This window comes from Astatotilapia calliptera, chromosome 15, assembly GCF_964374335.1.
Source record: "Astatotilapia calliptera chromosome 15, fAstCal68.1, whole genome shotgun sequence".
In the NCBI taxonomy this organism is placed as follows: Eukaryota; Metazoa; Chordata; class Actinopteri; order Cichliformes; family Cichlidae; genus Astatotilapia; species Astatotilapia calliptera.
The window spans coordinates 7,268,347-7,283,745 of record NC_137436.1 but is presented as its reverse complement, the minus strand read 5'-3'; the positions used below and the strand labels follow the sequence as shown (position 1 = coordinate 7,283,745).

Sequence of the window (15,399 nt, the reverse complement as noted above, 5' to 3'; positions counted from 1 at the left end):
GATAGTGCCCCTAAGGGAGAACTCTAAGATGTCCCATGTAAGGAGTCCAAAGTCTTGGTGGATCATATGAAGGATGGCCCGAAGGATGTTCCAAATTGGCAGTGAATCAGTGACAGTGTAGACCCTTCAGGACCAAGGCAAGTGGAGGGTGGTGGGGACAGAAAACTTCTAGAGGCTGGATAGGAATCAAAAACCCTCATAAGGCAGAGACCCTCTGAGGGCAAAGCAAGCAGTTGGAAGGAAAGTTGTCAGAGGGGAGACAACTGGAGGTCAGGGCAGAATGCTAAATAAGCAGAAGGCTGGAAACCAGCCACCCTATAGTGCCTTGCAGACAGAGCAGACCTGCTCCTCAGGATCTGTCCTTGGCATGGGGTTGATGACAACAGGCAGACTTAGGGGTGTAGAGATTGGAAAACTGATTCAGATACAGGATGCAGGGTCGACGGAGGTGGACACCTCTGGGGAATATATGGCAGGTCAGCCAAGTCTGAGGCACAGGAACTGTAGCCCAACTCAGAATGTGAGACATTAGTCGTCTCTGACCAAGGTACATCAAAGATGACCTACTCAAGGGGCAATGAGACATTGGCTGACTTTTTTGGCTGAATTAGACAGTCACTTCTGATTCATGATAGGTCAGAATGAGGACTCATTTGTGGTGGCGAGAGGCAATTACAAACTCAGTGGGAATAGTGGCTTGGCTTACTTACTGATGCAGATTTAGTCTCGGCTGACTCAAGAATAGTTTGGTGCTGGTTAACCCAAGAACAAGAGTTACTGACCAAAACAGGATGAGGTATTGCAAGACTGTGGAAGTGCCAGGCTTGGCATTTGCTGATCATGGCAGGAGCCTGTTAATGCACTTCACATGAAGTCAGACATCAAAATTTCCAAGTTCCCAGTCAGAATGACTCGAATGCCCCCTCAGATTTCCAAGTCTGGAAGTTGGAGCAGCTTCACCAGCCTTGGCAGAAGTGACCATAAAATGTAATGCACTGAAAAAAGAGAGCTGTTGGAACAACTTGATTATATAATGTCAAATTGTAACACCTGATTTAATTAAGTTTAGAATTGGTACCTTAAGTTCACAAATCACATGAGTCAGACAAAAGTTACACACAGTGCACCATAAAGCCAACACGCACACTTACACTCACACTTTCACTGTCACTTACACTTCCAGTCAAATGTTTGGACACACCTTCTCATTCAATGTGTTTGCTTTGTTTTCATGACTATTTACATTGTAGATTCTCAGTGAAGGAATTACGGAATACAGAATTATGTAGTATACAAAAAAGTGTGAAATAAGTCAAAACATGTTTTATATTTTAGATTCTTTAAAATAGCCATCATTGGCTTTGATTACTGCTTTGCACACTCTTAGCATTCTTTCCATGAGCTCCATGAGGTCGTCACCTGAAATGGTTTGCCAACAGTCACCATCTCGTCTGGGTGTAGGTCAGGTGACCAGTTGGCCAGGCCATCTGGCTCAGCACATCATCACTCCCCTTCTTGGTCAAATAGCCCTTACACAGCCTGGAGGTGCGTTCGGGCTCATTGTCCTATTGAAAAATAACCCATATGGTTTGCATTTAGCTGCAAACCAGATGGGTGGGATGGTGTGTCGCTGCAGTGGCTATGGTAGCCATGCTGGTTCAGTGTGCCTTCAATTTTGAATAAATTCCCAACAGTGTCACCAGCAAAGCACCCGCACCATCACACCTCCTCCTCCATGCTTCATGGTGGGAACCATGCATGTAGAGATGATCCATTTACCTTTTCTGCAATACACAAAAACACGACAGGTGGAACCAAAGCTCTCAAATTTGGACTCGTCAGGCAAAAGCATGGCTACTTTGAGGAATCTAAAATATCTAATCTAAAATCGAAAATATAAGATATATTTAGAGTTATTTAGCATTTTTTTCTTTGCTACATTATTCCATATACACTCAACAAAAATATAAACGCAACACCTTTGTTACTGCTCCCATTCCCCATGGGATGGACGTAGAGACCTAAAATTCATCCCAGATACACATTATAACCATCCCTCCCAAACAGTGGTCACAAATCAGTCCAAATGTGTGGTAGTGGGCACATCTGCTATATTGAGATAATCCATCCCACCTCACAGGTGTGCCACATCAGGATGCTGATCTGACATCCATCATGAGTAGTGCACAGGTGTACCTCAGACTGCCCACAACAAAAGGCCACCCTGGAATGTGCAGTTTTGTCTCACAGCAAAATGCCACAGATGCCACAAGCAATGAGGGAGCGTGCAATTGGCATGCTGACAGCAGGAATGTCAACCAGATCTGTCGCCCGTGCATTGAATGTTCATTTCTCAACCATAAGCCGTCTCCACAGGCGTTTCAGAGAATATGGCAGCACATCCAACCGGCCTCACAACCGGAGACCTCGTGTAACCACACCAGCCCAGGACCTCCACATCCAGCAGGTTCACCTCCAAGATCGTCTGAGACCAGCCACCCAGACAGCTGCTGGAACAATTGGTTTGCACAACCAAACAATTTCTGCACAAACTGTCAGAAACCGTCTCAGGGACGCTCAACTGCATGCCCGTCGTCCTCATCTGGGTCTTGACCTGACTCCAGCTCGTCTTCGTAACAGACTTGTGTGGGCAAATGCTCACATTCGATGGCGTCTGGCACGTTGGAGAGGTGTGCGCTTCACGGATGAATCATGGTTCACATTGTTCAGGGCAGATGGCAGCTGAGAATGTCCCAGTTCTTGCATGGCCAGCATACTCACCGGACATGTCACCCATTGAGCATGTTCGAGATGTGCTTGACCGGCGTATACGACAGCGTGTACCAGTTCCCACGAATATCCAACAACCTCGCACAGCCATTGAAGTGGAGTGGACCAACATTCCACAGGCCACAATTGACAATCTGATAGACTCCATGCGACGATGTGTTGCACTGCATGAGGCAAATGGTGGTCACACCAGATACTGACCGGTTCTGGGTCCCCAGACCCCCAATAGCGCAAAAAACTGCACATTCCAGGGTGGCCTTTTGTTGTGGGCAGTCTGAGGTACACCTGTGCACTACTCATGATGTCAGATCAGCATCCTGATGTGGCACACCTGTGAGGTGGGATGGATTATCTCAATATGGCAGATGTGCCCACTACCACACATTTGGACTGATTTGTGACCACTGTTTGGGAGGGATGGTTATATTGTGTATCTGGAATGAATTTTAGGTCTCTACGTCCATCCCATGGGGAATGGGAGCAGTAACAAAGGTGTTGCGTTTATATTTTTGTTGAGTGTATCTTGCTTCATATATTTGATGTCTTCAGTATGTACCTATAACATAGGAAGTAGTAAAAATAATAATAATAAAAAAAAACATTAAATGAGGTGTGTTCAAACTTTTGACTGGTAGTGTACCTTTCACCAGTTGTTCTTTGCTTTTTTTAAATTTGCACACTCAACATCGTTCTTCTGAGTTATCAGAAAGGCGACATATGCTTGAATTGTTCAACCAAGGACTTGACTTCTAGTGGTCAGAACTAATACCAAAAGTACCTCATTAGCCACTCTAGCTAGTGTAGTTTGTCATTACGGGGTGATCGTGGCTCAAGAGTTGGCAGTTCGTCTTGTAATTGGAAGGTTTGCCGGTTTGAGCCCCGGCTCGGACAGTCTCGGTCGTTGTGTCCTTGGGCAAGACACTTCACCCGTTGCCTACTGGTGGTGGTCAGAGGGCCTAGTGACGCCAGTGTCCGGCAGCCTCGCCTCTGTCAGTGCGCCCCAGGGCAGCTGTGGCTACAACTTAGTTTGCCATCGCCAGTGTGTGAATGGGTGGATGACTGAATGTAGTGTAATGTGCTTTGGGGTCCTTTGGGACTAAGCGCTATACAAATACAGGCCATTTGTTGGGTTATTTTGACCTCTCTAAGAAAAACCAATAATTAAATAATAATGATAATAAAAAAAAAATAAACATTTTATTAGAGAAAACGTGCATTTAAGCAGCAGATTTTTTTTTATGTAACACTTATTACTAGCTTGGCTTGAAAGCTAGAACTTACCCTGAGGAAAGTTTTTTTTTTAACTTATCTCATGATGTAGGAGCAGTTAAGGGTTTCATCAAGGTCAAGGTTTTTTTAAACAGATAAAGCCTAGAGCAGAGAGTCTAAATGCTTAGAAAACAGCAAAGAAAGAAAGAAAGAAAGAAAGAAAGAAAGAAAGAAAGAAAGAAAGAAAGAAAGTGGACAATGGCATAGTGTTCAGATGCTAACGTTATCAAACATCAGATACTTTATCTTCCTCTTTATCTGTCCCCAAAGAGTCTACCTGTATCTTTTGCTTTCTGCTCAAAATGTTTGGCATGTTCTGTACAATACTTGTGTTGGTGTCTCTCATACTTCTACATCTGATGAGTACGGCTTGGATAGAGATGACCCTATCTCTAAAATCTAAAAAACAACATCAAAAGGATAAAAGCATTGAGAGGATCCAAAAACACATGCTGTGGTTTAGACTAGGCGTTATTTGTCCTTCCTCTAGGACATTGAGTTTAAATCTTCCTTGAAGGCAATTGACTTGTACTGTTATACTAGATCTCTCTCTGGGTTTAAAAAAAAATCTCTGAAGCACGCTGCCCCGTTTTGCTGGTTTTCTCCTGTGTATTAGATAAATTGCATACATATCAGCGTGGCATGTCTTTATTGATTTTTCTCTTGTGTTTAATTTTGCCTGATATTCTGCTGCTGTGTTGTTTGTGGGTTAATCTATTAGTTAGATTTCAATCTCAGATTGCGTTTTGTCATCCTTTGAGGCTATAGGCTTACATTTCATGAAGGTTCATAAATCTAGGAATTAATCTCATTGGACTTGAAAATTTATTTACTTTTGGATATAAAGTAACAACATATAATGCTTTTTTAAAGTCAGTTATTAAAACAACTAAAACAAACAAATGTCATACACGAACATGGGAACAAAAATGTACAATGATATTTCTGTAGTTGTGTAACCTGTGGGATTCCCCCCCCCCCCCCCCCCCCCTTTTTTTTTGTCCCTCTTAGATGTAATAAGCGGTTTTCGCCATCGGTGTCGCTCTTTTATTCTCGCGAGAATAACAGACAGGAAGGAACCGCCATTAAAATGTAGGAGAAGAAGAAGAAGAAGACAGGAAGGAACGAAGGAGAAAGTCAAGAATTAAACATGGCAGCCCGCAGTGTGTTCAGGTCTCTCTGGACCTCATTTGCGGGCTTAAAACTTGAATCCAGAGGCACCAACTTGAGTTCTTTAAGGACGATAAGTGTTCCTCAGCTTACTTCTTTAACTATCCAGAAAAGGGGGATTCGTCAAGGTGAGACATGTGTGCAAACGTTACAGCTTTAGCCTGTCGGTGGGATAACTAGCATGTTTTGCTAAATACACCGCATGTTTTTCATTTCCTATCACTTATAGGACACGCTATTCTCCTGTTGTGTTTTCCAATAAAGAGACAATACATTAGTTAAATGATGACGACCACATCTGCGTGAAACGTCAGTCGGCAGCGTCTGAAGGTGTTGACTTTTCAGTTAACTTTCCTGAGGCTTATGCCTTATGTACTGCAAGAACTTCTGAAACCTTTAAGGAGCTTCTTTTTTCAGCTTTCTAACAAAGTTATAGAACCCATTAAAATAATTTAAAAATGTCAGTAAGATTGCGTTGAAAAATCCACATTTTACCAAAATCAAAAACAAGCCTAACAGCATATTCTAATACAGGTACTACATTCATCAAAACAATCTCAACAATTCAGCACGTGCATAAATATTATATAATATGCATTGATATAAAGATTAGTTGTTCATCTTTAACAACTAACTTTATGATAGTTAAAATGAATGAACTTCTTTCATTTTCGGAATTAAAGGAAATTATAGATATCTAGTTTGAATTTGGTAGACCCAAGACGGATCAAACAGAGTAAAATATTACTTTGAAACTAGTAATGTAAAGATTTTAATATTGCATTGTAAGAAGTTGTAGTTATCTGTTCTCACATTAGAATCAAGAAATGCAGATTTCTGTAGCTTTAACCAGATGTGTTAAAGCTACAGGAATAGCTTTAACAGTTAATGAAAATAGTTTGAAAGATCAATTCTGTTGATAGTTTTGGAGTTAGTAGTTGAACGAGTAATATTGATTGTTGACTAAAATGAAAAAGCACTGTTTATATCTACAATTACAGACTAGTAAAACTTGAATCTAGGATTTTTATTGTCAATTACAATGTCAGTGTGGAAACCACTTTTGTTTCCACTATGCAGTAGTTGGCACTGTCACCTCACAATGATTGTGATTGGTGGTCTGTATCTTGGTGTTAGCCCTGCGACAGACTGTCCAGGGTGTACTAGGACCTCTCACCCCATGACTGCTGGGCTCCAGCCTCAGAGCATCCTACTTTGGAATAAAACAACATTTAATACATGAATTAGTGAAATTCAACTGCCAAATTAAAATTTAATGTAAAGTCTGATGTTTCATAATGTCTGTTGCAGTGGTGGAGAAGCAAGATGGTAAAACAACAAATGTAAGTAAAGCTCAGAACCATTCAAAATTTTATTGTTGTGAAGTTAAATAATTGCAAAACTTTTTTTGAATCATCATTGTTTTGGATAATTACACAAAACATTTTGATGTATTTTAATAAGGCCTAATATAAATACGTAATAAACTCTGTAACCAGCAGTGAGAGACCATGTTGGAGTTGAGGAGTATTATTCCGCACTTGTAAATAAATAGCAAATGCTATTAGTATAATAAAAATGCTTTGATTCTGATAAAGTAACTGTCATATCTCTTATTTTTATGTTAGATTGAAGGACAAATTCTGGAAGTTCCAGTCGGAGCACAGCCTCCAAATCCCACAGCCAAGTGTCCAATCTACAGATGGAATCTGCAGAACAAATACAACTACACAGTAAATACTTTCACTGTTATTAGTGACATTATTATTAATATTACTGTATTAGCCTGATTTTCTCTTTCTTTTTTGTATTTTCCCTTCCCAGGATGTCTTGTTGCTCAGTCAGTTCATCAGGTCAGATGGAGGGATGTTGCCCAGGAGAGTCACTGGTCTCTGTCCAGAAGAGCACCGCAAGATTGCCATTTGTGTACAGATGGCTCACAGAGCAGGTCAGTGGAAGTCCTGCTGTTGCGCTTTAAGTTTTTAAGTTACCCATCAGTAGCACCTCCACAGCTCTAGACACGTGTCATATATCATGAAGCCTCCTTGTACTTTCTTTCCACCTGTAAGTGGGTTATTTAGTTTACTCAGATAAAATAAATACAAAGGTTAATAGCCACTTTGTCTGAGTCTATTTTTAATTAGCTTGGGTTCAGCGGAGTGACTTTTATGTGTCCTTTATTTAGCAAGGTAAAAATGTTTGACAATAAAAATGGTCTTTTTCAAAACAGATGTAGCCAAGAGGGCAGCAAATTGTAACAAATGTAACATAGCAGTTATATATAGACATTTTAAGAGGCCAGACAGGAATGAATTGATTATAATGTTGGTGCAGTAATGCAGCACTTGCAAAACAGGTCACAAGAAACAAAAGAATTTAGTGTTTGGCAGTCAGTCGTTTTTTAAGCACGGCAAGGGAACAAACTGTACACTGATCATGATTTTCATACTTTTCCTGAGCCTGTCAGAGTATTTCTGCTGCATTAAACACGCACGAGGGGTCAGAAGATCACAGCATAGTTAATTCTTGGCTTTTTCTCTTGCTTTGAGAGATTTCACCTGAGTACACAATTTTGAAACCCCTCTAAGTCTTTCTGCTAAAGATTTATGTGCATTTTGTTAATACCCAGTCATCATGCTGACTTGTTGCTAATGAATCTAATGAATTCCTAATGAGTGAGAAATTCCACCTGTTGGACCCTTCCAACATTTTTCCTGTTTTAATATAAAACATTGATATAGTCATTGTGATACAACCCACTATTTTTCAGGGCTATCAGTTATCTTATATGGATGAATACTAGCAACATGCATTACTATATAATATTTGTTGGTAATTCCATTAAAAGACGGCAGAGAGATGCAGTTCAGTGAGTCCTGTTATTGGAGGGAGAGCCTAGCAGACACTGAATGGCTCTAGCTGCCTGTGTCAACAAATGCAACTGTGTCCTTAACTCCAGTATTCAGGTGGATGAGTTGTTTTAAAAACAAGTCTGGTCATGAAATTTCCTCTCTGCTAAATATTTCACAGTTAGTATTATTACAATAAAGTAGAAGTGATTTGGAACGACAGAAAATCAGATATGAACTGATAGGCCATGTAAAATTAGAGTGGGGGATTATGGGATGCTAAGGCACTTACTGCACTGAGGTCAAATCAACTTTCTGCAGAGTACTCACTACAGACCTCCAAGCTTCATGTGGCCTTCAGATAAGCTCAAGAACAGTGTGTAGAGAGGTTCATGGAGTGCGTTTTCATGGCCGAGCAGCTGCATCCAAGCCTTAAATCACCATGCTGTCTGGCAATCCGATGGATGAGTCTGGGTTTGGTGTTTGTCATGAAACCAGTACTTGTGTGACTGCATTGTGCCAAGTGTAAAGTTTGGTGGAGGGAGGATTATGGTGTGGGAGTTGTTTTTTTTTTTTTAGGAGTTGGGCTTGCACCCTTAGTTCCAGTGAGAGAAACTCTTGATGTTTCAGCATCCCAAGACATTTTGGACAATTTCACTCCCCAACGGGGCAGGGATAGCTCAGTAGGTGGAGTGGTGGCCCCGTGATCGGAAGGTCGGGGGTTCGATTCCCCTGAACAGCTACCCTGAGGTACCCCTGAGCAAGGTACCATCCCTACACACTGCTCCCCGGGCGCCCAATTGCTGCCCACTGCTTCACTGAGTGAATGGGTTAAATGCAGAGAGGAATTTCCCCACGGGGATCAATAAAGTACACTTTCTTTCTTTCTTTGTGGGATCAGTTTGGGTTTGACCCCTTCTGGTCCAACATGACTACTCACCAGTGTACAAAGCAAGGTCCAAAAAGAAATGGATGAGTGAGTTTAGTGTGGAAGAACTTGACTGGCCTGCGCAGAGTCACCTCACCCGACAGAACACCTTTGGGATTAGAGTGGAGACTGTGAGTCAGGCCTGGTCGTGAAACATCAGTGTTTGACCTCACAAATGTGCTTCTGGAAGAAATGCCCAAAAATTCCCATAAACGCTCTTAAACCTTGTGGAAAGCCTTCCGAGAAGATTTGAAGCTGTTATAGCCGCAAAGGTTAGGCTGACGTCATATTAACGCCTATGGATTAAGAATGAGATATCCTTGAGTTCATATGCGTGTAAAAGCAAACAAGCGAATACTTTTGGCAGTACACTGCATTTTATTTGTACTTTTCAAAATCAAGCACAAATAATTTTAACTTTTGAGTTCTGTTTATACCTTCATTTTACAAAGCATCACAGCTTGTTATGAAAGGTTTGAATTTGACACTGCCTAAAGGCAAATAATTGTGCAACCTGGACCAAGACATGATAGTAGGGTTGTAAACTTGTTCTTGCTTGTTCCTCAAGTCTTTTATTCATTTTAGAACAACCTGAATTTGTCTGCTTCACGTGTTTATCATCTACTACGCAGACGATAAACACTGTCAGCTGTAACATTACATTAAATGAAAACTGAGCAGTAATTTGGTGACTGTAATGACAGTGAGAAGTAAATCTTAATGTGTCATCAGTACATTGTCTTTTATAACTGTCTTTTGAGAGTTTGTAACAGTATTTATTTTTTTTAATACAAGTACTGAGAAATTTAAGTTAATAAATGCATCTTGTTATTTTGTGTGTTCAAGGTCTGCTTCCTGACCATAAACCCAAACTTCCAGAAGACCATGTCCCAAAGAGACCCAAGCCCAAACTTAACAGGTGACGCATGTATCTATGTCTGCGTATGCTTTTTTTTCAGCATTTGTATCCAGCGCAGTTCTGTTAATAATTCCCCTGCACCTCTGTTTGTTGTACAGATACCTGACTCGCTGGTCCATTGACTCAGTGAAACCCATCTATAAAACTGGACTGAAGTGGTGTAAGAAGCGTATGCCTGTTGGCCACCCAATACTAAAGAACAATGTGCGTTATGGTGTCAAGCCCTTGTACATAAAACACTGAAGGACCAAAAGCCTGAAAGATTGGTACAACTGGAGGAAAGTGGGTGGACCCATTTATTCAGGGATGAAACCACCAGATCCCTGACTGCTAACCTTGACCGTTGTCATATGGTTCTGAGAAGGGAGGAAACAATTCCTAAAAGCTTCATCCATCTGTGTTTATTCTAACTTTTGTTTATTAAGCTGAGTCACTCTTTTAATGAATCACACTCAGACCCACCCGACACCATCTATTCTGGCTGTTGCTTTTCAAAAAAAAAAAAAAAAAAAGAAACTCTTGAAGGAAACCTGCTGACAACTTAATGCAAGCAACAACCTGATCAGTGTTACAGTTTCAAAGTAGGTGGTATGGTGACTGTGTATACTCAATGCAACACAGATGTGAAAATAAAATATGTGTGTTTACTCTGCCTCTCAACATGTGTTTACTGTGTAGGCACGGCCTTTGTGAATTGGAAGTAAACACAACAAAAAGTCTGTAGACACTAAACTGACTGTACCAACCTAGTTTTATTTGTTTTATAATACAACAAGATCTTAGCAGATTTTGGTTTTGTGAATTACTGAGAGTATGCAGCTTGAAAAAAAGCTTTTATAGCATGAAAGGAAGGTCCAAATTCTTGGTCCCGTCACCTATATAGATGTATCCATGCTGTGGTGTCATTGGCACGTGGTAGAAGGTCAGGCCGAACCACAGCAGACTGCGAAGCACGCACACTTTTCTTGCGAACTCAAACTGAAGACTCCAAGATCCTAGACACAAACACACAAGACTTGTAAACAGTTAATAGGAAAAGCAGGACGCTGCTAAATTATGTTCTCCAACAGAACCGTGAAGCTGAGCTGAAATAAAGGCTAAACACTAATCTTTGGAAATCTTACACTATTCAGCCAGAGGATACACCAATGAATCACGCTTTTGTGCTTTTGATGTCTATAGTCTAACCCGTTTGCCAAGTATGTTCGGGGTGTGACCATGAACGCCAAGAACCTAGGGAATTAAAACAATGATTTAATTGGACCTGCTACTATGAAAACGTGATTACATAAAAGAGTTTAAAGGCCAATATTTAAAAAAAAAAAAAAGTTGCAATTTTCCTGTTTCTGGATTTGATTTCAAAATATGATGCAACTAAAAGTAAAAAAACCCACGTCAACAGTATGTAATGTGCGTAGCAGAAGGCGAAACAAACTTAAATCAGGAGCTGGAAGCGGTTTGAGGGATGGTTAAGGAAAAGGGGGAGAGCCCAGCTTTGGGTCTCAGAGGAAAGCACCTGTCTTTTGGTGGAGATACATGATCCTGTTTTTCCCCTAGTGTCCCGTTAAGAAATGTTAACTCTTTATCCTTTCAGGCAGGAACATGCAATCCGCTGCAGTGAGCGTGGCACTGAAACAGCTGTGTGCTGTCTGCTTTAGACATGATGCAGCTGACATCCGCATCAACACAAAGAACACACACCGACTTGTACACATGTGGAAGCTCTCTGTCAGACATCTGCTGCATGTTTGGTTAAGGGTGCTAAACCTTTTTTTCTCTCTCTCCCTCACACACCCTGTTAAATCCAGACACTCACTCTTTACATTCACTCTGGTCTGGAGCATATCCAGTCGCTAACCTCGCAGACATGACTTTGCATGTCTGCTTTCACATTATTCTTTGCACAGTGTTCACTGTTGATGTTTTCCTGCTATGTGTGATAGTTTTTTTTCCCCAATAATGTGCAGCCAGGATTATCATGTCATGCTTTCTGCTACATTGCCACATAATGATAGATGGTAGTAGTCCGTAGATGATATTATAGTTTGAGTTTGACTCCCATCCAAATGTGAGAAAATTCCATTAATCTTGCAACATCAGTTTGGTTGGTGGTCCTATTTTACTGGTTTCTCTCCTGGTTCTCATTTTCCTCTCTCCCCTCAGGAATTGTTTATGGTAGAAGGCCAAAATCAAATTAATGTGCACCAAATCCTGTACTCAAAGCCCAGATATTCCAAATCCAAAAAGCCTGAGTGTCAGACCAAAGCATATAAACTCTGGGTAAGTAGACACAGGGAAATTCTTCTAAGCATATATTCCCAAAAATCCTTCCCATGTGGCTGGTATGTTAATGTCAGACGGTTTTAGAGGTTTGTGTTTATTGGTAGCCTCACTTGAACCACCGTTTTACTGGTAAAATTATGCAATTTGTTTCCACTTGGAAGAAGACCCTTATGGTTTTCAAACAGCTGAATCACCACAAGCGTTTTCTGTGAAAATCACCCCTTGTAATGTAGCACAGCAAATGGAACACATGTTAACGTCAAATCACCGCCCAATTCTGCTGAGATCAGTTATAAAATAAGAGCAATTAGCAGAAAATTAAATACTTGTTAAAAACAAATCTTAGGACCTGCACTGTTGAATTTATGCAATGAAAAAAATGTGACTGTGTGTTCAGGACAGATTAAGCTCTGTAGTGTCACCTTTCGGAATGTCATCACTGAGTGCATCCAGATAGTCCATTGCTGGGTTCCAATCACCCATGTCCAGGGCAGATTTCTTCTTATTTTTTGATTGTCTGAAGTGAAGGAAATTGTCAAGCTTCCTTGCTTCTGCCTCAGACAGACCTGAAGAAAAAAAAAATCACACAATCTTGCCCATGTTTTACAAAAGATACAACAAAATACTGTATTTGTTGTTGATAAATGCAATAACATGTCATTTTGTATGACATCAACGTTCACCATCATGTTGGCCCAAAGGTAACATGAAAAGGAATAACAGAAACAATGCACTTGTTTTAGTAGCCAAAAGTTTGTTGGCTGGCAAACTTAAGACAAGCCTTTCATGTGCCTTCTTGACTAGGGGAACATTATGGGTGCTGCAAGGTTTCAATCCATTACAGTGCGTTACCAATGCTGTTCTTGATGACCGTGGTCCTCCCAACTGCCTTCAGATCATTAAGAGACTGTTCATTTCTTTGTAAGTGAAGTGAAGCAAGGGGATCAAATTGTTATTTCCCCCACAGTATATACATATTTACCACAGAAGCTGCGGTTGAGCTGGACAAGACCACGTGGACTCTTGATGAAGGCACCACGAGGCACCACAGACACTTCTGCATCGATCTGATGAACGGACACTGCCAGTCTTTTTTCCTCAGTTACTGTTATCTGTAACCAATATAAGCCAGAAAAAGAAGAAGAAAACAAAATCAAACATTTGTCTTGTTTTTTTTACATTGTGTTCAGTTTGGTTGCATGTAGATTCTTGTTTGAATTCATTGCATCATCGAACACTGCAGTAACACTGAATGGAACAGGAAAACACTTCATCCTGTAATTCAATTCGCTGTCTTACTAAACAGCACTGATCACACTTACCACTGCCTTCTCATTTACAGGCTCATTTCCCTTTCCTTGCCTGTGGATCTCTTGATGTTCATACACAAATGACGGGTCTCCCATGAAGCGACCCTTTGTAGCTTTGGACACTTCCTCTATCATAGCGTCTGAGGCAGGGGGAAGTAGGAACCAGTCCATGCAGTTCAAGCTGGAGTTAACACCACAAAATAGCAGCCCAATGGTATATCTCACGATCTTAAATAAATGTACAGTGGCTAAAATTAAAAATAAAATAAAAAAGACACTTGAAGCGGATGTCTTACCTATACAGGTTCTTTTTGTCTTTCATCTCATCTTCTCCTCTCCCCTGAGCAATAAAATAAACCCCATTAATTCCTAATATTTTACCCCAAAACAACACTCGACTGAACTTGTAGTTTTTCTTCAGGAGCACTAAGGAAGACTCCAGGGCGGTTCTTTGCTCGAGGGTTAAAATATGTCCACTACCAGCAACGAGCTCCAAAGAATAATACAACGAATTTGAGTCCATTATGTAACAGCTACAAGCTTTTACAAAGTCGTTTTCAATTAAATTAACGTGTTTTTTCCGACTATTTGTTAGCTAAAATAACAGCTAAAAAGCCCTACAGGTCGTGTCTTTGCACTCTAATGGCAACAAACACAGTTGCCATGGTTACGCAGGGTTATTCGCTCATCGTGTTTATTTACTATTTATAACCCCCCCCCCCCCCCCCCCCCAAGTGTTTCGTGCCTCTACGGGACATAACGATTAAAACAGACACGAAACATAGTTCATGTCGGGCGTGTTTGCTTATGATGTTTCCATAAACCAGACCACGAGCGACTGACGTCATCAACTCAAGTGTGTGCGTGCTAGCAGCGGTTCGGGGTGAAGCAGGCGGATAAAGTGCATAAACTTATAAATGTCAACCTGTCTGAATATGGTCGAGTTTGTGCCGGAGGGAAGATTTAATGAAAGCTTTCCGTCTTAACTCTTGAGACAGGTATTAACACACAAAAACATGTCGGAAGAAGAGCCAAGTAAACTACTGTGTCCTGGCTGCTGGCGGATTGATTTATTTTCTGTACAAGCAGCAAGTAAAAGTGTCTTAACCGAAACTTTACACAGGGCGTCACAGAAGCCATTTTTACTCAGGTGTTACTAATAACATTAACTTGGCCTCTGTACCTAAATAGAAAAACATCCTGTCAGCGTGAATGCTTTCATTAAGATCTGGTCATGCTGCAGTACTGTAAAAAGTATTGTAATATGACTATTAACATGTAAAATGGGTACATTTGGTTGGGGAAAAGTGCAAAAGGTAACTTCTGCCCCCCCCCCCCCCCCCCCAAAAAAAACAAAGCAAAACAAAACATGAAGCCAACATGGAAATGGGGCAAAAAACTGAAGTTTGACAAAGTGCCACTAGAGCACTCACCCATCAAAGAGTCCAATCTGGCCCACTGAAGAGTTGGAAAATGTGAAGAAGGGTATAGATTTTGGACTTTTTAACTTAATTTTGATAAATATTACAGCTTTATCTGCTGATAAAGAGCAAACTCATGGTCATTTTCTCTAAATTATCAAACTATTCTTTAATTACAACACAGACTGGGAAATATGCTGACAGAAATATTTTCTGTAATTTTACACATTTGTTTCTTACAGTTTAAGCCCAAAGATTTGTGCTGACAGATTTCTTACATTTACCATCTCAGTCTTGATGCATTCTCAATCATCCAGGAAAGGAAATCTCCAAAAAGTTGATTCTGTTCATCTGGACGTAGCGTTTTGTGGGAGAAACGTTTCGTCACTCATCCAAGTGACTTCTTCAGTCTCAGCTGACTGCAGGTTTCTCCAGTCTTATAAACAGTATATTTGCATAA

At 40.7% G+C, this 15,399-nt stretch overlaps 2 protein-coding genes across 2 annotated transcripts; one reads left to right on the top strand and one right to left on the bottom strand.

The window, feature by feature from the left end:
• The first annotated feature begins 5,113 nt into the window (after window positions 1–5,113).
• mrps18a (mitochondrial ribosomal protein S18A) lies at window positions 5,114–10,572 on the top strand. Its single transcript, XM_026143001.2, has 6 exons — window positions 5,114–5,357; window positions 6,541–6,572; window positions 6,858–6,962; window positions 7,054–7,177; window positions 9,853–9,925; window positions 10,024–10,572. The coding sequence occupies exons 1-6, from the start codon at window positions 5,210–5,212 to the stop codon at window positions 10,166–10,168; spliced, it is 627 nt and encodes a 208-aa protein (XP_025998786.1). The 5' UTR covers window positions 5,114–5,209; the 3' UTR covers window positions 10,169–10,572.
• An 86-nt stretch (window positions 10,573–10,658) lies between these two features.
• On the bottom strand, window positions 10,659–14,189 carry rsph9 (radial spoke head component 9). The gene is made up of 5 exons (XM_026143000.2): window positions 13,815–14,189; window positions 13,531–13,699; window positions 13,191–13,320; window positions 12,631–12,774; window positions 10,659–10,920 (listed from the first exon to the last, which is right to left on the bottom strand). Exons 1-5 carry the CDS (start codon window positions 14,039–14,041, stop codon window positions 10,760–10,762), a joined length of 831 nt encoding a protein of 276 aa, XP_025998785.1. The 5' UTR covers window positions 14,042–14,189; the 3' UTR covers window positions 10,659–10,759.
• Window positions 14,190–15,399: the final 1,210 nt, after the last annotated feature.